This window comes from Nyctereutes procyonoides, unplaced genomic scaffold (genome assembly GCF_905146905.1).
Source record: "Nyctereutes procyonoides isolate TBG_1078 unplaced genomic scaffold, NYPRO_anot_genome, whole genome shotgun sequence".
Classification (NCBI taxonomy): Eukaryota; Metazoa; Chordata; class Mammalia; order Carnivora; family Canidae; genus Nyctereutes; species Nyctereutes procyonoides.
Window position 1 is genome coordinate 48,763,958 of NW_026575046.1, and position 25,172 is coordinate 48,789,129.

The 25,172-nt window shown below is 43.8% G+C and overlaps 2 protein-coding genes across 2 annotated transcripts in view; both read left to right on the forward strand.

Annotated features, from left to right (window-relative positions):
- Positions 1 to 1,494: 1,494 nt before the first annotated feature.
- Positions 1,495 to 11,294, forward strand: RPL26L1 (ribosomal protein L26 like 1). The gene is given in 4 exon segments (XM_055325927.1): positions 1,495 to 2,312; positions 2,315 to 2,382; positions 10,084 to 10,224; positions 10,932 to 11,294. Coding segments are annotated over 4 exon segments (930 nt in total). The 5' UTR covers positions 1,495 to 1,720; the 3' UTR covers positions 11,061 to 11,294.
- A 7,641-nt stretch (positions 11,295 to 18,935) lies between these two features.
- The window catches only part of ATP6V0E1 (ATPase H+ transporting V0 subunit e1), a 31,610-nt gene continuing 25,373 nt past the window's right edge, over positions 18,936 to 25,172 (forward strand). The window contains exons 1-2 of the mRNA XM_055325676.1: positions 18,936 to 19,108; positions 24,365 to 24,412. Coding sequence (XP_055181651.1) covers positions 19,005 to 19,108; positions 24,365 to 24,412 — 152 coding nt within the window. The 5' untranslated portion in view covers positions 18,936 to 19,004. The remainder of the gene's footprint in view (positions 19,109 to 24,364; positions 24,413 to 25,172) is intronic.

The window sequence follows — 25,172 nt, forward strand, 5'->3', positions numbered from 1 at the left end:
CTCAACCACTGAGCCACCCAGGCGTCCCAAATCGATCAATCCCGGGGAGTCCCTCGCACAGCGAGGCCTTTCCTTTCCTCGGGTTGCGCGGGGTGTCTCTGCCGGACTCGCCGTCGGGGGGCGCTCGCGCCTGCGGGCGGTCTTCCCGGGAGGGGAGGCGGAGCTGGGACGCGACTGGGCGGGGCGCGGCGAGGTGGGGGCGCGGGGGCCCAGGGTGGGCGGGGCCGGGAGGGGAGGGGCGGGGCGGGGCGGGGCGGTGGCCGCGAGCTCGGGCTGCGGAGGCCCAGGGGGCCCCGCCCCCCAGGTGTGCTGAACAGGTTTACAGCAGAGAACGCTCAGTTTGCGTCGTTGGGAGTTACTGGCGAAAGTCTGAAAGTTGAGGGCTCGTGGATGTGAGGCCCGACTTTAGGGCTCTCCTGGAGCAAGCCCTTCTGCTTTCATTAGGAATAATGACTTACTGTAATTGAGTTCTAAACACTCCCAACGGATTGGCTCATCTAATCCTCGTAACAACTCTGAGTCACCTACTAAGCTCAACCCCCTTTCACAGATAAGAAAACTGAGGCTCAGAAACATGGAGGCGTCTCCCCAAGGTCAAGCACCATGAAGGGTCCAGGTCTGACTCTACAACCCTAGCTTTACCCCCGCAGGGCTAAAAGAAATAATAACTTTTTTTTTTTTTTTTAAACTAGGGGGAAGCTTTGAAAGACCAGGCGAGGCAGTTGGTTCTCACAATCTCCAAACATTGCTGCACCTCAAAATCTTTGGCTGGGCAGGAGGTGGGGAGTACTTGCTTTAAAACCTAGACCTAGGGACAACCTAGAGGTGACTGGGTGGTTCAGTGGTTGAGTCTGCTTTTGGCTCAGGTGTGATTCCCTCAGTTCTGAGAACAAGTCCTGCATGGGGCTCCCCGCAGGGAGCCTGCTTCTCCCCTCTGCCTACCTCTCCGCCTCTCTGTCTCTCATGAATAAATAAAATCTTTATTAAAAGTAATAAAATAGGGCAGCCCGGGTGGCTCAGCGGTTTAGAGCTGCCTTCACCCTGGGGCGTGATCCTGGAAACCCAGGATCGAGTCCCACGTCAGGCTCCCTGCATGGAGCCTGCTTCTCCCTCTGCCTGTGTCTCTGCCTCTCTCTTTCTCTGTGTCTCTTATGAATAAATAAATAAAATCTTTAAAAAAATAATGATAAAATAAAATAAAACCCCGACCTACCACTGCCTGGTTTCATAGGACTGTGATGGAGCACAAAGATTTGCATTTTCGAGGCTTCTCAATGATTTTGAAGGAGCAAGTCAGCGCATTGCATTTGGATCATAAACGCTTAAGCACCCGACAATATGTCTAGGTCACCCCTGCGAGGGGTAACAGTGGCAAAGAAAGAGTTTAGAATAAGAAAGGCTATTGGTGTACCTATTTTTTTTTAAAGATTTTATTTATTTATTCATGAGAGACAGAGAGAGACGGGGGGCGAGGGGGGCAGAGGGAGAAGCAGGCTGCACGCAGGGAGCCCCACGTTGGGACTCGGTCCCGGCTCTCCAGGATCAGGCCTGAGCTGAAGGCGGCGCTAAACCGCTGAGCCCCCCGAGCTCCCCCGGGTGTACCTATTTTCAAAACACCAGTGGGCCTTTGTTGCAGGCCGTACAGAAGTATGCCCTTTCTCCCCGGCGGTGCCAACTCTTGGTGGTTCCTGGCAGGACCCCGAAGCCGCACAGCCCTGGGATGCATCGCCCCGCTGGCGCGAGCCGCTGCGCTCCCACCCCAAGTCGCAGGGGGCGCCACCCGATCTCGTTCCGACGCGAATGGGGCTCGGCTTCCTTTGTGCGCTCGCGCGGCAAGGAAGCCCTCACTTCCGGCCTTGCGCGCCTGGGGTCCGAAGCTAACGGGCGCGAGGTGAGTGAGCAGGGCTCCGCCGCACTGGATCGTTCCCCCGTGTGCCGCGGTGGCGCCCACCTCCCCAGAGATCTCTTAGCGGGACCTCCAACTGTGCATTCTTCTCCCGCGCGAACCTTCCTCCCGCAGGGAGCCTCGAGGCCCAGGGCCGCCGCCTTCCCCCGCCCCCTGTGGTCAGGCCGGTTCCCCCAGGCTGGCCTTACACTGTGTAACCCCCAGGCCCTTCACTTCCCCCATTCTCCTCCCCGAGTCATCCTCGTAGGCCCTGGTACCCGACTGAGCACCCTTCTCTCCTTCGCACGCCTGTCACTGCTGATGTTCAGCATGAAGTTCAACCCCTCCGTGACCTGGGGCTGCAGCACAAACCGCCAGCGCCACTGCAACGCCCCCTCGCACGTGCGCAGGAAGGTCATGTCTTCCCCCCCTCCAAGGAGCTGCGGCAGAAGTGCAACGTCCGCTCCATGCCCATCCGCAAGGACGACGAGGTCCAGGTTGGTCTCCCTCGGGCTCTAGTTACGCAGCTGCGTGTCACTGTGCTTGGACGTGGGGGAGGGAGTCTTAGACTCCCATGCCCTCAGGACCCTGGCAAATAATGTTCCCCTGCAGATGTGTTGGATCAGAGATGGGGCCACAGCCACGAGAGTGTGCCTCCCCAGCTTAACTGAGAGCATTCAGATGCAATTCTTTAATAATATGATTGTTTAAGAAAAATAATATAGCATCCAAGCAAAACTTTGCTTTTCGATTTAGTGCGTTGGCTGCAAGTTTCCCCCAGCGCTGTTCAGGGTGGCTCTTTGACCCAGATTCTCCCAGAGGAAGTACTATGATAAGAGTAATGTTTCAGTATCATTGAGTATACTGGAGGCTGGGCATCTGGTGGTACTGGATTTGGCAGAGAGAATAGAGAGGCAGCAAGTCAGAAGCATGAAATTATGAGGGCGAATGAGCCTTCTGAGAAAGTATAAGCTGTCTGTTCTTCTAGAGCTTGGGATGCCTGTTAAGAAAGGGAGAGTGGGGGATGATTGCGATAGACAAGGTGCTAGATTACCTCCTTGAAGGAGTATTTATGGAGCAGGCCCTGTTCTAGACATGAGCAGTATGCAGGACTGACAAGGCACCTGTCAGCAGGGAGCCCATTTTAGAGCAGGGATTCCCAAGCTCAGCACTGTTGACATCTTGCACTGGATACTTTTTGTTGTGAGGAGCTCTCCTGTGCATGGTGGGATGTTGAGCAATATCCCTGGCCTCTCCCTACTAGGTGCAGTAGTACCTCCTCACATTTGTGACAAGCAAAAATATTTCCAGATATTGTCAAATGATCCTGTGGAGGGAGAGGCGAAATCCATCCCCTCTTCCCCTAATTGAGAACCGCTGTTTTAGAGAATGAAATGGGATAAGGCTAAAGGGATTTGGTGCGTCTTCTAAGGCATTGGGATACTTTGAAACTTTGAGGAACATTTTGAGGAGACGCTTGAAACCAGGGGATTACTTAGCCTGAGGCAATGACAGGAATAGAGTGGAAAGAATAGTTCATAGGTATGATCAACAGTTGCAACTTCTCTTCTAGGTCCTCCTCATTAGACATGTTCTAGAATGGGGGAATTGCAAATACATATAAGGACTAGGTAGGCAAATTTAAAAAGAGAAGTTGGCTGATGGCAAGAAAATAGCAACTGGAAAGCTCACACCTCATTTAAAGGAGATCGTGGTGTACCTTCAGCCCATCGCTACCATAGGGAAATGTAGGATCCTTGTCAGATTCTTGATTTTGCAAGAAAACGGGAAGGTTTAGTTTTTCTTCCTGGTCCCGCTTTCCTTCCAGCTTCTACTCTCTGTTCCACATGTATAGCCAGCATCCACCAAAGAGTTGTCTACGCTTCCTCACTTCCCCATATATATGTAGACCCTCGCCAGTCTGATCTGTATCTCACTACTTTATAGAAATTGCTTTTGGCTGAGATCACCGATAACCTGTTTGTGACTAAATCCAGTGGACACATCTTGGTCTCATCATGCTTGACTTTTTCAGCAGCATTTGGTGTAGGTAGCACTGCCTTCCTTCTTAAAATAGCTTTTTGGCTTCTGTGATCCTTCTGGCTCAGTTTACTTCTGACTTCTCAGACTCCTTTGCTGGCTGTTTCTCCTCTGATCTCTAAATGCTGGTTTGTCAGGGCTTGCACCTGATCTGACCTCTCATCTTGCCTACATTGCCTACCTGGGTGACAATATCTATTCTGAGAGCTTTCAGTGTCCGCCCAATGCTAACAACCCCCTCTTTTGTATCCCAGTCCAATCCACTTTACAGAGCACAGACCTGTGGATCTATCTATATGCTGAACATCCTTACCTAAAAATCTTGTAGTCGTCTCAAGCTTCCAATCTGGGAGTACTCTTGATCGGAACACTGCTACTACCTATAATCTGCTTTTCCTCCCATCTTTCACACTTTGATAAGCAACACCTTTTCACCTGCCTGTGCCATAAACCTTTAAATTCTCCCTAACATCTCTCTTATTCCTACCCATTTCTAACACATTACTTAATCTTATTGATCCTATCTCTAAAATAAGTCTTGAATCTGACCACACCTTTACATTTCCAGTTTGGTTCAAGACATCTCCAGCTTCCAGTCTTACCCTGGTCAGGCATTCTCCACAGAGGGGCATTTTTTTTTTGCAAATCAGGTTCTGCTTAGAACCTATCTTTGGTGCTAAATTGTTTACTATGAAATGTAAAATCATTGACAACAAGGCCCTGTGTGCCCCAGTCCTGGTTTCCTTGTCCAGCCTCCCCTCATCCTGTTATACCCCTATGTGCTCTGTACTTCAGACGCACTGGCCTTTTCAGGTCCTTAAGTATGCCTTGATCTTTGCTCCCTCAGGTCTTTGCCCAGAAGCCTCCCTCTGCCCGGAGTTCTCTTCCTTCTCCTCTTTGCCTGACTGACTCCTCATTTCTCAAGTGTTTTCTTAAATGTCAGTTCCCTAGAAAAGCCTTCCCAGACAAATTAATCAGCATGGTATCATAGCACCCTCCATTTATACTTGTTTCATAGTGATGAACACAATTTGAATTTCTTTTTAAACTGAGGCATAACAAAATAAAAATAAAAAAATAAATAAATAAACTGAGGCATACTGGGCCCACCTGCAGCTGCTGGAGCTTGTCTTCCTCCACACCGAGTATCCCGATATCCACCCCTGCCAGTGCCTGTCTGCACTCACCCTGCTCCCTGAGTCCAAGATCCAGGTGGTTCCAGAATAGGTGTGGTGTGCCAAGTTATGGCATCACAGCTGGAAATCGTTTCAACCTTCAGCCAGGCCGGAGCTTTCACTCCACTGCTCTGCTTATGGAACTGAAGTGAAGTGATTGAAGTCCCAGCTCCCTCTTGAGATAATGTGAACTGCCCGTCACATCCCAGCAGGGTTGGAGAGGGAATCTCTGGCCCTAACTCCCAAGGTCAGAATTTTAAAACCTGTTCTCTCTCTGAAGACACTGATTCAAAGTTGGACTCATGGGAGGAACACTTCTTTTCTGCCTTTGGTAACTCTTAAGGATTCTAGGCGAGTTCAGGATAAGCTCAGAGAAGCCATGACTGACATCCAGGGAGACACACATCAGAATACTGTGCTTTTTGGCCCGTGTTAAGGCCACATCAAGGTTCTCCTCAGTGAGAGTTTACCAGTTCTCTCCGGCCTATGAAGCTCCTTCACCTTTCGCATGCGAACCTTTACCCATGCCTAGTTCTTCTTTCTCTGCAGCACACTGCCACCCGCCCCTGCACCCAAAATAGTCGCATTCGTTTTGACCCCTGCATCTCCAGATCTGCACATGTTCAATTCAGTTTGCATGCCTACTTCTTCTTGCCTCTTATTTTTTGGACTGGCTTTTTAGAACTCATTATCTCCTTTGCAAGAACACTTCGGCTTAGCCTGGTTTCCCCTTGTGCCTGGCAGCTGCTACATTCTTGTGCTTCCAAGGCTGGTATGCTTAAACTTCTTCTACTCTATCTCCTTCATCCTCCTCCTGTGCCCAGGATTTACTGCCCTTTTTTTTTTTAATGTGACCTATCATCTTTACATTCATTTGTAGCTCCAGTGATTCTGTATCAGGATTATTTCGAGTCCCCTGCCTCTAGCTTTTCTACTTTTTACATATTATTCTCTTTAGAAATCTGTAGTAGCCTCCAGTTGCTACCAAATGATGAAAACCTTTTGGTTACTCTCCCAGACAATTAACTAGTATTTCTACCCAACAGGGCAGTTTTGCAGATCTTTTTTCTTTCTTTTTTTTTTAAATTTTTTATTTATTTATGATAGTCACAGAGAGAGAGAGAGAGAGAGAAAGAGGCAGAGACACAGGCAGAGGGAGAAGCAGGCTCCATGCACCGGGAGCCCGATGTGGGATTCGATCCTGGGTCTCTAGGATCGCGCCCTGGGCCAAAGGCAGGCGCCAAACCGCTGCGCCACCCAGGGATCCCCAGTTTTGCAGATCTTATGGTCCCCAGTGTACAATGTATGTCTGTCTTGGAGCCACTCCTTCCCATTTGGGAACCATATGAATGAATACCTCTCTCTCTTGCAATCTCTGCCTCATCCTCCTCTGAAGTCTGAAGCTTTCTGTAATCCTGGTTTTGTACCTGTTACTTCTGTCACTCCATCATTCTGTTTAAACCTTGTTATTGTACTTCTGTATGCTATTAATGAATTGTTTTTTTTTTAATGTTATTTACTTATTCATGAGAGACACAGAGAGAGGGAGGGGCAGAGACACAAGCAGAGTGAGAAGCAGGCTCCTCACGTGGACCCTGATGTGGGACTTGATCCCTGAACTGGGATCACGCCTTGAGCCAAAGGCAGATGCTCAAACACTGAGCCATCCGGCCGTCCTTTAATGGATTGTTAAATGTTTCCACAAATGGAAGAGAAATAAGTAAAAGTAAGGCATAATTTATATGTAGTAAAATGCACAGGTGAGTTTTGGCAGATGAAAAGCCATGTAGCTATCACCAGAGATACAATCAGGTAAGTTCCTATGTGCCCTGTTCCAGTTAGTAATCACATATTTGCATGTTTATTCATTAACTCCTTATTACCCATTACATTAAGATGAGGCCAGAGAATTTTTCTTTTTTGTTGCCTGACCTCAGAGCAGAGCCTGGCACCCTCAGGGGCACAGCCGTTATTTGTTGGATGAATGAAAAAATTATAGAGTGGATAGAATTAAGTGACATAAACAAAAGGAAGACCAGGGAAAAGGTGTGGCCATTTTTTCAGTGCCTAAGAGGCATGCATTCAATGCCCCTGAGGTATGAATTGTTTCCTTTGTAGATAAGAAGAACCTGAAACTCAGGTTCAATAATAAAGAAAATGAGTATCTAGGCCAGGAATACAGGTCTGACTCCAAAGGCTATAGTGGACAAACACTTCTCCACCAGGAGAGTAAAATAGTCCCAAGTGGGTTTGTTACAACTGCCTTTTCTCTTTTGGGATCTTCTGAATCTCACCCACTACTGCGTCGGTCAGGACTCTCCATCCTGCGTGACAGAGGAAATTAAAACTGTCACCCACCTTTCTGAACTCCTGGCTCCAGACCCTCTGACTTACCTCCAGTTCTACCCCTGTTGTCTTTGTTCCCTCCTATTGTGATGAAAGAAATATTCCTGTTTCTGTCTAAAGTGAATCCATCTGCCATTGTATACAGTGGTCTTCCATTCTCTTCTCTTGAGATCCTTCCATCCATTACCCCTTTTCTCTGTAGTTTCCTTTAACTTTTCCTTTATACTTGCTCATTCTCATAAGCATTTAAACACATTCATATTTTCATTTCTTTAAAAATAAGAAATTATCACTTAACCTCACATCTCCCTCTAGTGTATGTACTCATGCTCTTCACAGCCAGGCTCCTTGGGACTGTTTTTTTGTTTTGTTTTGTTTTGTTTTTTACCTTCACCTTCTCATCTCTCATATACTCATTGTCTTACTATAAACGGCTTCCATCCCTCTGCTCCACTGAAAGCACACTTAGCATGATCACCAGTGACGAGTTTGTTGTCACATTTGTTCCTTGATCCTTCCTGTAGTTGACCATTCCATGGTTTGACATTCTTTCCTTGGCTGCTGTAACCCCTCAGTCCCCTGATTTCTCATTCTCTATGGCTACTCTAGTCTCTCTTACAAGCTTTTCTAAAATGTTGACTCTTCTCAGATTTCTACATTCTGCCCTCATACCACCAGCTCCCTGAGCAAAATCAGGCTCCGAATTGTCATCCTTGGAGGACTCCCAGGTCCTTGTTGCCAACCCAGTTGATCTTCCAGCTGTGTATGAAATTCTCTACTAGAACGTCATGAGATGCCTCAAATTCAGCATGTTCCCAACTACAGTGTTTTCTCCTAACATCTTTCTTACCCCATGTTCCCATGCTTCTGGGAAAGGCATATCCATCTAGTTGCCCAACCAGACTCCGGATGCCATCTTTGCCTTTTCTCCCTCCCTTTCCAGGCCAGCCAGGTTAGTTTTGTCCTGTCCATTTCCTCACTGGGGCTAGTATTTGTCCAATTTTCTTTAAGCAGGGTCCTTTGGATTCATTTTATTAACGTCTTTTGTCAGTCTTGAGGATGGTTAAGAGGGGCTTTTTCACAGACTTTTCCACATAAAAGTCTCTGGTCATACATAGGGTGGTGGATTTTCAGTGAAGACCACCTTGGTACATAAGCTGAACAATCTAAATAGACATTTTAGGAGTATTGAGATTCTCCAGTTTTTTATATGTGTGGTATTTTCTTTAAGTTGATTATAATCAGCATCAATTATATTGTAGCTCCTGTTTAGTAGGCTTGTGCTGGGCCACCTGGGTGGCTCAGTAGTTGAGCCTTTGTCTCAGGGTGTGATCCTGGGGTCCTGGGATCGAGTCCCACATCAGGTTCCCTGCAGCGAGCCTGCTTCTCCCTCTGCCTGAGTCTCTGCCTTGTCTCTCTCTGTGTGTCTCTCATGAATAAATAAAATCTTAAAAAAAAAAAAAGGCTGTGCCTTCAGGGAAACCGTAATCTAGGTGGTTATGAATGGTATTGGCACGTAAGTAGATATTTAGTATGTGAGAACAGCCCAAGAGATTTTAATTTAACATTTTAATTTTTTTCTGACTATAAAATATTTAATTATAGAAATCTTGAAATTTGGGGGCACTGGGGTGGTTCAGTAGATTGAGTGTCTGATTCTTGATCTCATGCAAGGTTGTGAGTTCAAGACTCGAGTTGGGTTCCATGCTGGGCGTGGAGCTTTCTTTAAAAAAAATATCTTTAAAAAAAAATAAATAAAAATAAAAACCTTGAAATTTGGAAGAATATACATTTTTTTAAAAAAGTCATTTGTCATTTGTAATCCTGTTTCCTGGTAACTATTACTGACATTTAGATAGATTTCTATTGCATTGTGTTATATATGTATATAATGTATACACAAGATTCAGACTATATTTCATATAAAGCTTTGTTTTCTTTTTTTTCTTAAGGTTCTATCTTGAGCATTTTCCTAGGTCGTGTGTTATTTTTTGAAAACATGTATTTTAAATGGTTGCATGAGAGTCTCAGTATAATATCTTCTTTTTTTTTTTTTTTAAGATTTTTAAAATTTACTTAATCACAAGAGAGACAGTGAGAGAGAGGCAGAGACAGGAGAAGCAGGCTCCATGCAGGGAGGCTGATGTGGGACTCAGTCCCAGGGCTCTGGGATCACACCCTGAGCCCAAAGACTCACACAACCACTGAGCCACCCAACCATTCCTCAGTATATCTTTAACCATCCTCTCCATTTAATCAGTTGGGAGCGATTATATTTTTTCTTTCTTAAATTTTACATACTTTTATTTAACGGAGATAAAATTGATGATATGACTGTGTTAGTTTTGGGTGTGTAGTGATTATACTTCTTTACTCTCAGGACTAGTTCTGTGACGGCCATCCTAGTTCAAGGAATTTTTTGTTTTAGATAAGAAAAAAATTCAGGTGAAGAATTTTACCTGACTTAGAACAACACAGCAGATTTATAGCCAAAAAATAGCTAACTTTTGACTGCTAGGGTTAATCTTCTGTGCAAAAAGTTGCATGTTAGTCTGTGTGTTCCTGATAATTAGTTTCCTCACTGTAATGTTCATGTATTAAAGTGGGGGGGGAATTCTCTTCTGCATTTTCTCTTAGGTGGTTCGAGGACACTGCAAAGGTCAGCAAATTGGCAAGGTAGTCCAGGTGTACAGAAAGAAATATGTCATCTACGTGGAGCGGGTGCAGCTTGAGAAGGCTAATGATACAACTGTCCATGTGGGCATTCACTCGAGCAAGGTATGGTCTGGGACTGAGTGGTGGTAGCAGCTGTGTAGTGTAGTGCTGTTGTTAGAGTTCGTGTGTTGGTACTGTCTACTCAGGTGCCCCAGGCAAAGACTTCTAGAGGGAGGTCAGGCAGGCTTGCTCGATTCACTGGCTTAGTGATAATATCAAGGGTCCAGAATTCTTTCTTGTCTGTTTTGTCATCCTTGGTGAAGGCTCTGACTTTGAGCAGATTGCAAGAGGATTCCAGGTATTGTGGGTATCACTTTCCTACTAGATGATGTCCAGGGAGAGAAGAGAGAACATCTCTTCCTGTGGCCTTCACACTCACCTGTGCACTCTGATTTCTGGCTCTGTAGTATAGGGTCTTTCTCCTCCAGAGTTTCAGATAAGGGAAGAAATGGTGAGTCTTACTTATCCTTATGATCTGTGGTCATATTTGGCTGGTGGAAATACAGACGATTTTTAAACAATGTATTTTGCCAGCCAGGGGATGAGAGACAAACCAGAAGCATGTTGGTAGTATAATTTTTCCCAGCCCAAATTGTATTTGATACCACTAAACTATCTAACTGGTCTCGTAGATCCTCAGGAGTTAGAGGGTAGGAGGTGGATAGCAGAAGGAACCCAAACTGCTATTGTTGGGAAAAGCTCTTCTGTACAAAATAATTGTAATTATAAATCCTTCTCATTTATTTCATCTATTTTCTCACTCTTAACAGGTGGTTCTCATCAGGCTAAAACTGGACAAAGATCGGAAAAAAATTCTTGAAAGCAAAGCCAAATCTCTACAGGTCGGAAAAGAGAAAGGCAAATATAAGGAAGAACTTATTGAGAAAATGCAGGAGTGAATGTAACCTGTTGTGCAAGCACGGTTTAACTGTAGACTTTTAGCCTGGTGTGTGTTCCTTGGAAACTTAAGATGTCTGCCAAACACTTCATTTCCTTCCTGTTTTGTTATTGATAATGTAGCTTTGTAAATCTGCCTTTGCTGTTTTGATTAATTATTTTATAAATAACAGTGGAAAATGTTCCTAATTTGAAGGGGAATTTGCATGGTTTTATTGATAAAATTCATTCTACTATCAATTCCTCGATGCCATTCTTTCCTGTGTTTAGTGTATCAAGCAGTGGAATAGCAGTGGTAGGCTACCTCTGTTCCTGCCTGGACCCTCATGCTGTTGGGGTAGACAGGGTGCTGGTCCCTAACTCAGGGATTTGTCCCGCTCAGTGGTAGTCATGATATGAACTGGCACATCTAAGACCTCACTGAGTGGCTGGTGCTGTTTTGCACAACTTTATCTCAAGCTTGATGGCCCGCTTCCTCTCGTGCTCCAACCAAACCAAATGGCATGCAGCTCCCTGAACAGGTTGCCCTTCCCAAGGTCTGACTTTGCAAATTCATTTCCAAATGAAAGAAATGCCCTTCCTTTCACCTGGAGCTAACTCAGGAAACTGTTGACAGCCTGTAGGCAAGATTTGGCTCACAGATTACATTTGTCCTGCTATTGTTTTCATAATTTTAATAGGTCAATTTCCAACATTTAAAAGTTGAGGGATTTAACAGAGAAATCTAGATCTTGCTTCATCTGGTTGCATGGGGCCCTGGTCCTACATAGCATCAGTTGTGTGGTGCTCAGGGGCTGGCTGCTCCCTATTCAATTTGTTCCACTCGTGTACCCAACTTGCCCCCCCTCCGGCATCTTGAGTTTTAGACTCCAGGTCTAACTGCAATCAACCATAAGTTCACTCCTTAGTGAGTTTTAGATAGAGACGACACCAAGTGGTGGTGTACAAAGGAAACCTTATTGCAGCAAATAAGATTATAGGGGTTAGCTTCCAAATCCATGACTCCCCAAGTAGGGGTGAATAGGCTTCTTTTATTTAGGATTACGATGAATATTCAGAGAAGTTTCTTCATTGTGGGTAGAGGTGGGCACAAACAAACATGCCTATTGAAGCATTGTATGTAATATTAATGAGATTTGTTCTCCTGCAGTGGGGATTTTAACACTATAATGAAGCAGAGGTAACTATTGGACAAGGGGAGGGGGTTATGGGCCCGCTCCAAGAGCCAATATAAATTGGATTGGGTCTTGGATTTATCTCAGGGAAGGAATACAGGGCCTTGCTTACTTTTGAAACAACCCCGGGGGGAGGAGTTTTACCACTGATTTGATGGCCTAGTAAAATCTGTTAGTTTTTGCATTCTATCTGGGCGGCCTTTGTTCCTTAAAATTCTTTAAAATCCTTTTTTTTTTTTTTCAAACATCTTTAAACATTTTATTAACTTTGAAGAAGGAAGGAGAACAGCTACTTTAGAAACTAGAGACACTCGAGCACTGATGTATTCATAGTTTCTACACAGCTGAAGAAATTTACTGTATATAGTACAGAAGACCCATATACAGAAAGATTTAGAAAACCCATCTCTAGAAAGCAGGTCAGATGGACTCAAAGACCTCACCAAAGGTAGGAGGAATCAATGGGAAGCAATGTAAAGCCTTCTGCTGGGGCAAAAAGGTGGGCACTAGTCCATGGAGTCCAGACAAAGTTCTTTTTCCTCCTCATCTAAATGCTTGCCTCTGGTCAGGGTTGAAAGAAAGGTCCTGATTCACTTGAACTAGTTATCAGTCAAGGTCCTCTTGATTTTTGCTTTCTTGGCTTCCAGTTCAGCTACCTCTTGCGGCTGCCTTTTGTTCATGCCTTTGCGCTCCAGCTGTTTTTCAATCACCTTGGTATTCTGTGCATATGAGTCAGCAGCTTCTCTAGCCTCAGTTTCCTCTTCTTCCTCATTAGTGGTAGACACTATGACAGAGCTGAACTTGCCCATGTCTTTTCTTAAAATCCTTAAACTATTTCCTAAAATCCTTAACTATTGAGGTTTTTGTATTTCTTTGTAATTCTGATACCTCTTAGGACTTCTGCAAGAAGTGTGCTAGGGCAAGAAAAGCCAGTTAGGCGTAGATCATGGAAAATAGCTGGGATGTAAAATGACTTCTCTGTTTTTCTGGAGACCCCTAACTGCTTATGTAACTTCTAGTTACCCTTCATGATTTAGCTCCAGATCCACATCCAGAATCCTCCCTTGGGGTGCCTTGGTGGCTCAGTTGGCTAAGCATCTGACTCAATCTCAACCCTGGTCTCATTGTTAAGGTTGTGAGTTCAAGCCCCATGTTGGGTTCCACACTGGAGCCTACTTTAAAAAGGAAAAACGTAAAATCCTTGCTTTGATGATCAATTATTGATTATAATTTATAAATGATAATGCATAAAATTATAAAATGCCTTTAATGGCTCTCTAGTGACCTGTGGCCTTACACATTGGAGTTTCTTGGTAAGTGTTGGTTGCATCTGTTATTTCCCAACTTGATTGATGAAGAAAAATGAGCTTAGATTAATTGTCCAGATCTTAGAGAACACAAGAGATAGAGTCAGGATTTGAACCCAGGCCTGACTGCATCAAAGACCATCCACATCCCACTTTAGCCATCCATCTCTGGTGTTCTTTTTTTCATTCCATCAGTCCTGTACCAGAGTCTCACAAGAGACTGGACATCTATGTACAAGGAGAAGAACCTAAATATTTGCAGTAGTAGTGCCGAGTGGGAAAAGCATTGTTGCCATCTCTGCCATAGGATAGTTGTAAACCTTTATGCAAGTTACTTACCTCTGAGCCTCCATTCTCTCAGTAGTAAAGCACTTGGTTAGTATCTGCACTGCCTTCCTGTCTCAATGAAAATGGCAGGATCAAATAGGCTCTTTCCGAGGACTCTAACTCTGAGTGTACAAATGCTGATATCTCTAATGTTTACTTGTATTTCCAATTCTTACATGCATTTTGCACTGAAGAAGGTAATTTTTCACAAAGGAAATCAATGGAATCACAAACTACAAAATTCAGCATGCATTCTCTGACTTTGGGGCATTGATGTGAAAGTAGGCAGAATGATACTGTCTTGGCTCTGAAGCCACAGGGATCTGAATTCAAATTCTGCTTTGGTCTTTGGGCATTTTTATGAGCTTGTTTCCCTGTCTTGGTAAGCTGAAAATGCTTCTCTTTGTGAAAATGCTATCAAATGTGAAAATTAAAGTAGTGGTCCACCAGACTCTCCTGACTTTAGGAATCACTTGGATGCTTACTAATACTAGTCTCCGCCCCCTTACGGGAGATTCCTTGATGCAGTAAGTCTGGAGAGAGACCTTTTCAGGTGTTGAGTTCATACATATTTCTGGCATGACTCTTCTGTGATGCTTACAACCAGTTAACTTTGGGAAATATGTATATATGATATATGTAAAAAGGGCAGCTGGGTGGCTCTTTTGGTTAAGATCTGACTCTTAATTTCCGCTCCGGTCATGATCTCAGGGTCTTGAGATGGAGCACTGTGTTGGGCTCCACACTGGGTATGGAGCCTGTTTGGAGTTCTGTATGTCCCTCTCCCTCTGCCTCTCCCTGCTCCTCACTTGCTTCTACTCTCTCTCTCTCTTAAAAAAAAAAAAAAAAAGAGTATATATACACGCAGCACATAAAGTAGGTACATGTTATCATTAGTAGTCTAGTGAGTAGATAAACAGTAAGGTCTGTAGTTTGTTTTTTCTAATTTGAGTTTTGTTTTTATTCTCCACACATAACTTAGCACCCCAAAGGTTACATAAAAGTTGGGTTTGATACTATGTTAAATTTATAGTAAGGATGATATATTCTGATACCTGGTCTGGGCCCTAGACTCCAGCCATTATGTTCATCAATAAGATTAAATTATGATGTTTCCTGGGAGTCAGATTTGGCTCATTTTCAATAGCTTGTTCGATACAAATGATGAGAGCTTTGAGAACTGTAATCCCCACCACCAGCCCCTCACAGGCAACCAAATGGTACCAGACTGCTTAAACTGAGCCATATGAGCCATAGTGCATGGTCAAGAGCAGTTCAGCATCACATGTGAGTTCTAATCCCAGCTCTATCAGTTGCTAGCTGTGTGACCTTGGGTAAGGTAAATTGCTTAACCTCTGGCCCTCAGTTTGTCGTTTAGAAGATGGAAATCCTACAGTTGTCAGACTGAATACTCGAGATACAGCATGTGGAATACAGACCTCAGCAAATTTTAGCTATTATTTTTTAGAGGAGATTGGCAGGGAGTTTGCAAGAACAGAGGGAAAAGTTTTTCTCGGAGTTCAAATAAACATGGGTTCTTGGAGTTTTTGGTGTTGTGTGTGTTTTAAGACTTTATTTTTAAGTAATCTCTACACACCCAATGTGGGGCTCAAACTCACAACCCCAAGATCAAGAGTCACAGGCTCTACCAACTGAGCCAGCCATCCTTGAATGAAGAGGGTGATTTAAAGACAGTGGTATTCTGTTTGGGCAGCAAATGACTGGAGAATGCCAGATGGGTATGTCTGCCTGTCAACATTCAGGCCCAAGGATGTTAGCATGTTTCCTGGGATACCTTTGAATTAAGCAGTTTCCTACTAACCTTTTCATTGAATTTGCAGATGTCCACTCACTTGGGTGAGTCCCCTGTGCTATTTTGGGAAGCCTCCAGACTTAAGATAACTGCTTCTGAATGTCTGCTTTCATTATACTCAGGCATGACATATTCAGCTACAGAGCTCTTAGTGTGAGTTGGGCAGGCAGGTAAATGAATCTACTGAGAACCAGGCTGAACTCTAGTAACCAAGAATCTACCATACTCTGCTGATACTATGGACTCTGAGCACTTCCCATCTGGTGGCTTGTATCTTTGTTCATTGTTCTGTTAAATTAGTTTTTTTAAATTAATATCTACATAGGGTACAACATAAAAAGGTATAAAAGTTATGTAGTGAAGAGTAAGTTTCCTTGTCACTGTGATTCTTGGTTACTCGGTTATCCCCAGAAGCAGTCACTGTTTCCAGTTCCTTTGTATTTTTTCCAGAAATAGTCTATGCATATGTGACTGGGTGCTTACTAAAAGTCTGATCCATGAAGAAGTCTTCATGAGAAAGGCAGGTCATCCAAGTATAAACAGCTCTATAATATAAAGTTGATTTACTGCTTGGACACCATAGTTATAAGCATGCACAAATATTAAATAAAATAATCTTTGGCCTTCAGAAATAACTTGTCAACCACATCCTAGCCTACCCCTAGCAGGAGAGCAGCAAGTTCAAGAACAGGCTTTCACAGGTCTCACCTTATGAATTAGATGTCTCTGTCTTGTTAAGCTGTGCATAACTTAGGGGTTTTTTTGGTTGTCTTACTGTCTGAAATAGGCAGGATGGGTTGGTGGGAAGAATGCGAGTTATGAAGACCTGCATTTAGATCCCAGTTCTGTTACTTAAAACAGACTTTGGGCAAGTTACAAATCTGAGCCTCTCCTAATAGGTAAAGTGATCTTAACATGATAGGTGTTGTGAATATTAAATGAGAGGTAGTTCAAAGCACAGGGTTCAATGGCATATAGCTGTCACTCAAGAAATGAATGGTGGTCACCTGCAGGGCATGTTCCATACAGACATGCTGAGCAAATGAGTTGTAAAGCATGCTGGAGTTTTCAGCTTCTCCACTAACTTCCAGGTTTCCAGATCAGCTTGGACTCTGCATGCCTGTTTTTATTTATAGGCCTGAGCTTAGGAAAGGGGATTAGTGGGGTTACACTGTAGCATTTCAGTCAGTTCTTACTTGTTTTATCCTTTTGGGGTTGCCTTGGAGGTTTTTCCTCTAGGAGTTGATCTCAGACTTTTCCTGTTTACACATTTAAAAATTATTGTGGACCCAAAATCTAACTTTTTTTTAAAAAAAGATTTATTTATTTATGATAGACATAGAGAGAGAGAGAGAGAGAGAGAGAGAGGCAGAGACACAGGAGCAGGGAGAGAAGCAGGCTCCACGCCAGAAGCCCGACGCGGGACTCCATCCCGGGACTCCAGGATCACGCCCTGGGCCAAAGGCAGGCGCTAAACCGCTGAGCCACCCAGGGATCCCCCAAAATCTAACTTTTATGTGGGTTCTATCAATAATATAATTTACCATATTATAAGTTAGAACAAAAATTTAACATTTATTTTAGATTCATTTTAAAATAACAATGATCAACCTGTAATACATGAACAGAAATAACGTTTATTGGGAAATAACTTTTTTCCAAATTGAAAAATATAGTGGGAAGAACAACATAGTATTACGTTTCTGAAAAATTCCTTAACGTCTGGCTCAATATTGAAGACAAGTGGATCCTAAATAATACTTCTGCATTCAATCTGTTGCAACATATTTGGGTAAAGCATAGGACTATGGATAATTCAGCTTCACACAGATTGGTAGTTAGAACAGAGAGGCCCTTACAGACCTGCTGGGAGAGTCCCAGGGACTCCCCTAGGGTCCTTGAGCCATACTGACGTTTTCCTGAAGTAGACTTTAAGTGCCTTGAAGGGGGAGAATATTTCTTCATTCTACTGAATCTTTTAGTTCCCTGGCCTTGGACACCAGTTCTTACTTGGAATGTGTGATAAAATGTTTTTGACAGATTGACTGATAGAGGGAGCTATTGGTCAATACTAGCCCACAGCTATGATAGCAAAGGTGGGGATTTTCTCATTTCACAGAGGATGAAACAGATTTACACAAAACTGGTGTCTGAACGGCCACATCCCTGGGCTCGCCAACACCTGGTTTTTAAAGAAGTTGCCAGGAAGGCCAGGCGAAGGTTAATGGCATCAGCTTAAAATATTTGCCTTTATTTAAGAAATAGGGGGAAAAATCTGCAATAGCTAAAGTGGAAGCAACTCAAACGTCCATCTCCAGATGAATGAAGAAACTAAATGTGGCATATAACATACAGCAGAATGTTATTCAGCCTTAAAAAGGCTGCAACATGAATCAGGCTTGAGAGTATTACGCTAAGTGAATCAAGGCAGTCGCAAAAGGAAAAATATTGTATGGTTCCACTTCTATCAGGTATCTAGAGTAGTCAAACTTAACAGAAGGTAGAACGGGGGTTGCCGGAGCTTGGGGAAGGGACAAGGAGGAGTTGTTTTATGGGCATGAAAAAGTTGTGGAGATTGGGGACTCAACAACATGGATATAGTTAATACTCTCTGACTCTACACTTCATGGCGAAGATGGCGAATTTTATGTATATTTTACCACAATTAAAAATAAATTAAGAAAAAAATAGAAAGGAGACTTTTTTCTCTTAGTTCTGGCTGACCTCACCCTTTGTTACTCAGTTCAGTTGTACATGTGCTTACCGAACACGTTCTACGTGTAGGTACTCCCGAGGAGCGACGATCCGTGCAACAGTGCCTGTCCTCAGGGAGTTCGCTCTCCAGTACAGGGTCGGTTACGATCCACGGCCACAAGGGACACACCGACGGAATGAAACCGGTTTTGGAGAAGGCAGCGCTTGGAGTGGAACTTCAGGACGGCGGAATTCCTGCTAGATGGACACGATGACCCTCTACTCTCCCGTATACCGGCCAGGTGACAGTTTGGAATCATGTTTGGAGCTGGAACAGATGTTAACGAGGGTAGGTCCAGCTTCCCATTTCATCCCGGAGCCCATTCTGCTTAATGAAGAAAGCTGGTGGTGACTCGAGGTAAGGAAACACGGCTACCGCACGCGGCAACCACAGTCCAAGAACAGGGTGCCCGGGAGGGGGGGGCGGGGCGGGGCGGGGGCGGGGTCCGGCGCGGAGTCACGTGGGGCGTGGAGGCGGGTCTGCGCGCTGGTCACGCGGCCCGGTGTTGACACTTCCGGGTGGGACCGAAGCGAGGCGGCTGGGCAGGGGCTCGCGCCTCCGCGGCAGCCATGGCGTACAACGGCCTCACGGTGCCTCTCATCGTGATGAGCGTGTTCTGGGGCTTCGTCGGCTTCTGCGTGCCCTGGTTTATCCCTAAGGGTCCCAACCGGGGGTAAGTGCGCTAGGGGCCCGCCTTGGGAAGGACGCGCGGCGAGGACGGGCCGGGCCGGGCCGGGCGGGGGAGCGGGCGACCTGCCCGGGTCAGAGACCTCGCGGGGTGGTCCCCGGCTCCACAGGCAGGCCCCGACCGCCTGCAGACGCCCGGCTTCCTACGGCGGCAGCCTTTGTTCCCCGGTCCGAGGGTGAGGACGCTGACTCCCGACGGACCCTCCTTGGGAAGGGGTTTCAGGGGGATTTTTTCTCGCCACGGGCCTGTCTGGGGAGGGTGCGTGGGAAACGGGTTTATACCGACTCAGGGAGAAGTGTGGTCTCTTCTAAATGGCTTTCACCCCTTTAAGCCCTGCCCTCCGCTCAAATGACGCCTAAACTTTAAAGGAAGGGATCGAATAAAACAGAACTTGCCCTCTGTGCCTCTCATGTCGCAGTTGCTCGGGACACAAGCTTGTGCAGCAGCGCGGAGCCCAGGCCTTGCATCTAGTGGGCGCCGGGTAGCTGGGGCCTGATCTAAAGCGAGATTAATTACCGAAGGGCAGGAGGTATTGTTTAGAAGCCCCCGCGTCATACGGGAGGGTGGTTCTGCGCTTGTATGCGAGTGTACCAGGTTCTTAGAATGATTGACTAAAACCTAGACTTCTTGGCTACATAGAGCTCTATCTATTTTTTAAGTAAATCTTTTCTATTGTAGTATGAGATAGAGCCTTGTCTTCAAAGGAGCTTTGGAACACCCTCCTTCTGGTTCCTCTTTTGCCTTTTAGTCATTTTTTCTCATCCTGAGATCATGTGGAGTGAAACTTAGGCTAAGTTGGAGCTTGGCCAAGCACCAACAAATTGGTGGCCTATGCAGCATGCATAGTAGGCATTCATTCAATAAATACCCATTGAGTGGATAATTCTATTGCTTTTATTAGGGGAAATAAAATGCTATCACTTCCTTAATATTTTGTGACCTAAACTCCTTTTGCTGTCTGGAATACACTTGTATTAGACTTGGTACTTCTATCTAGCTTGAAAGTAAATCACACCTTGTTTAAAAAGGAAAAACGGTAGATGAATTTCTATCATTTGGTGGCATTCGATTTCCCCTCCTCTCCTCCCAATAACATCAGTGATAAGAGGGTCATCTCTTTAGACTATAACAGATGATGCAGAGTGTTACAATTCTAGGGTTATTAAATCAGTTTGTATTAACCAAATTGAATTTCTTAGACCTCTTTCTCCTACTGGAGTTAGAGACCAACAAAATACTTTGTTGTTTCTATCTTCAACTATTTCATTACCCTACTGTCTGCTTTTCCAGTCTAAATACTCAGGAAAGCATTTTTGATGTGCTTGTAACATTGACCACTCCTTTCTTAAAGACCCTCATTTGGGACCCACGATGCCTAGCCTTGGGACTTGATGCCACTGCTGTTTTCCAGGGTAATGAAATGTCTCCTGTAATACATGGACTACTCAGTTTCCAACTCTAGTGTCATGATTCAGGTTTGACGGGCCAATGATAAATTATCTGGGTCTAATTCACAGCCTCTACCCTAATCCTTTTATTTCCTGCTCTTGGCAGGATTGAGCAGTTCTTAAAACACAAAATGTCTCCTAGGAATTACTGTTTTACACTTTGAGAAACACTGCTCCTAGCTGGATGATCCCTGTGACCTTGAACAATTAACTTTTCAGTGTTCCCTTTCCTCATTGTAAGATGGAAAGAAATACTAGTACTGAATTAATACTAGTTCCTCTTTATCTCCTGAAAGGCTTTTAAAGTGTTTTTTAATACATGAAGGAACTTAATTGCTTCAAGGACTAGGTGAATTTTTAATCAGAACAATTCTGATTTAAAGGATTAAAAACATTTTGATTAAAGAGATAAATAGGGGCACCTGGGTGGCTCAGTGGTTGAGTGTCTGCCTTTGGCCAAGGTGGTGATCCCAGGGTCCTGGGATTGAGTCCTGCATTGCGCTCCTCACAGGGAGCCTGCTTCTCCCTCCTCTGCCTATGTCTCTGCCTCTCTCTGTGTTACTCATGAATAAATAAATAAACTCTTAAAAAAAGAGAGATAAAGTAAAGGTACTGTGTGGCAAGGGAAGAAGAGATTTTGATGTTAAATCCTATACCCTGCAAGGTCCACACACATCAGAGTGCAGAAAAATCTCTCTGTGACCTAAAGAAAACACCTTGCTCTTACTCTTTTTTATAACTGAAAATGGGCCAGATAAAAAACAGTTTGTGTTTGGAATCAGCTTTCCTGACCATTTTTTTCATGATTTCCCTCTCTTTAGGAATCCACAGATGGTCTGAAAGCTTCAGATTTTTTTCACAGTGGCTCCTTTAGGGGTAGATGTGGGGCATGGGATGGAGCTAGATCACAGGGAATTGAGTCAGCTCCTGTTTTTTCAAGCATACAGAACATTTTCAAACATACAGCAAGGCAGAAAGAATAGTAAGAGTGCTGTATTCCACCGCTTAGATATAATAATTGTTAACACATTTATATTTGCTTTTTTATGTGTGAATATGTGTGTTTGTGTACATGTGTATATATACATATATATAATCTTGCTAAACCGTTTGAAAGTAAATCGCATTCATCATGACACTTCACCCCAAATAGTAAGTGGCATATTTGGAGGGGATATGATATTTTATTTTTTATTTTGGTTTAAGTTTATTTATTTATTTAGGTAATCTCTATTCCTAGTGTGGGGCTCAAACTCATGATCCCAGAGATCAAGCTCTTCCTACTTAGCCAGCCTGACTGGTGGTGATATTTTAATGAGGGGGCTATTGATATGAAACTGGGAAACAGGTAACAAAAAAAATAGCCTCAGCAGTTTCAGCTGTCTGAGGTGGTCCTCAGGGTCCTCAGGGGAGACAGAAGACAGGATTCCAGGTCGAGGCAGAGGAATGGAGGAAAATGTGCAAAAGCTCAGAATGGAGAAGAGTAAACCTGATGTGTTTTGGGGGACGGTGAGGCCAACTGCTTTCGGGAGTGGAAGTTTGCTGTTTGAAAGTGGACAGTGGTGAGGATGAGTGGAGGGAACTGATGACCGGGAAGGAGCTGAACTTGATTGTGTAGCTCTTCAAACATTTTTTTTATGCAGCTGTCAAAGTTTTGTAGCACAAACTCACGTGCATACTTATTTGTGTATTATAAGCATAATGTATAAGTTAGATATTTTGAAGAATATTGCTTCAGAATATATCCAGAGTCTGTCCAGTTCTCACTACCTACGATACTACCAGCCTGGTCCATGAAGTATTGCAGTCCCCACCCCCAACTCCGCCCCCAAACTGGTTTCACAGCTTCTCCCTCTGCCTCTCCTCCCCCAGTTTGTTTCTCCTCTACAGAGGTCCTCTTAGAATCTGAATCAGATTTTGTCAGTCCTGTGCTCAGATCCCTCCAAATAACTTCTCTTTTCCTTTCAGAGATTGCACTTCATCCTCATGAGGGTCAGAAATGGCAGAACTACAATTGAACTGTTTTAAAGGTGTTTCCAATTCTTGTCTATATTCTCCCCTTCCCCGACCTCACTTCCTACTAGGCTCCTCTCGCTCTGCTCAGCCACATTGGCCTCTGTCCTCTTTTAACTGCTAGTACCATAGAGCCTTTGCATTTGCTCTTTCCCCAGTCCAGAGGTCTGGACTCACTTGCCATGTCCTCAGCAAGTCCTTTCCTCACTGCTGTCTTTGAAGGTTGTTTTGGTTTGTTTTGTTTTTTGACAAAGTGAGAGTGGGAGAGATCACAGAGGGAGAGGCAGAGGGAGAAGCAGACTTGCCTCAGAGCAGAGGGCCTGACTTAGGGCTCCATCCCAGGATCCCAAGATGACCTGAGCCCAAGGCAGTCATATAAACAGACTGAGCCACCCAGGTGCCCCAATTGACTACCCTCTTTAAAATTGCAAGCATAGCCTCCAACCCCTGTATACCCTTATCCTCCTTTCTTTTTTCCCCTCTCCATTAGCACTTACTGACCACCTGCCAGACTAATGATACATAAGTAAATAGTTTTTGTTTAATGTTCATCTTGTTTGTTGTCGTTTGTCTTCCCCTATGATCCTGTGAACTTCACCAGGGCAGGGGTTTTCATCCGTTTTGTTTACTCTTTCCCCAGAGTCTGGTACATACTGGACACTCGTTGAAAATCTACTGAGTGAACGGATGTGTCAGTATTAACCACAGAAAGTACATGAGCACACACATAACTTATAAAGGATGAATTGAAAATAAAGACAGGAATTCTGATATTTGCTACTTGCATTCTAGGAGATAGTCTTGCTTCCTCTGTAGGATGTGGAGACCCCCTCTTTGGAAATTATTCCTATGGAAGATGGAGAGCATTGAAAGGGGTTCAACTTCAGAGTATGATGTGATGAAAGTTTATTTTAGAAAGATGACTCTGAGGTGATTGTGATAGGATGAAAAGGAAGGAAGAATGTTTTGAATCTGCTAGCATTTGATGACTAAAGGTACAGAGGAGGTGTGAACATAATGATGAGAGATTTGAGGAGTGGGTCAGATAGGTGAAAAATGACAGCTTCCTCTGGGGAATAGGAAATTGGGAAGAGGAGTCTTTGGAAAGAGAAATGGGGAGAGGATACCATGAATTCAATTTTTTAAATATTGAGATTCAGCTGCTCAGAGATCCATGTTTAACTTTTTTCAGACAGGAATAGAGATGGGGAGAGGTCAACATTGGAAAGTTATATATATACATATATTTTTTTGAAGGAATCATCTCGTTTTCATTGTAAGTCTATGCAGTTCTGACTTTTTTTTAAAGCTTATTTTTAGTAATCTCTGTCCCCAATGTGGGACTTGAACTCACGATCCCAAGATCAAGAGTCGCATGCTTTACCAACTGAGTCAGTCAGGTGCTCCTAGAAAGTTAAATTTTTACAAGTACAGTGTCATTCCATTACAGAGAAAACTACCAAGTTGGTAGTTTTCTTAGGTGTCAAAACTAATTGTCGGTGTGGCCTTTTGTGTTCACTTGTAGGGGGTTTGGACTAGTTATCTAAGCCGCGGCCTCAATACATCCCCCCCCCCTTTTTTTTTTTACATATCCCTTTAAATACAAATATTAATTACTTAAACTTCTGAGTGCAGTCTGTTGGTGTTTGAGCAGATTCAGTTCCCTTTTCTTGGTGCACAGACCTTGCCAGTTTGATAATTTGGGAAGGAGGCTTAAGCCATCTGACAATGTCTGCTTAGTTTGCTGGTTATCTAATGATGTTTGTTTGTTTGTTTTTAGAGTTATCATCACCATGTTGGTAACCTGTTCAGTTTGCTGCTATCTCTTGTAAGTATGTCAAAAGTATTTTTTTTTCCCCCAAGGTAATAGGAAATTACTCTTGGTATTTATAATGTGCGTGATTGAAGAATAAATTCGTGGAACATGATTATTGTGAAACTTTACAGTTTTGTGTCATTTGAGCTTATTCCTTATGTAACATCTAGAAATAGTATCCTAAGATGGGAAAGAGCACACTTTTTTTGTGTTCAATACATTTACATAAAAACTGTACAGATGCTCTCTTTTTCTGGCAATATAAGTGTAAGTTATCTGGCACAAATTTAAATCTTATATAATTAGCTGGAAATTGCTCTTGTACTACTTTATATTTTACTATTGGGAAGAATTTAGGTGTACTCATTTCATTTAAATATCACTGTAAAGCTAATAAAGCTATTCTTTATTATGACTTTATTTATTTGATGAACAGAAGCTGAGCTAGAATTGTAATCAAAAAGGCAATTTCTCTAACAGTCATGTGCCATATCGACGTATGATAATTAACACATTAGAATAGGTTATATAGTTTGCAAACTGTTGGTTGAAAACTTTTAAGATATGTAAATTAACTCTTCAACATGTATTTTTGGAATACCGTTCTTAATCCTCATGAGTATCAGAAATGACAGAACTGTAGTTGAGCTATTGTAAAGGTTTCCGGTTCTTGTCTGCATTCTTCCCTTCCCCGAAGAATGGAACAAGTCAAGCCCCAGAAAAAAAAAACAGTGTCAATCAGTTTGTGGAAAGGATAGCCACTTCAAACTAT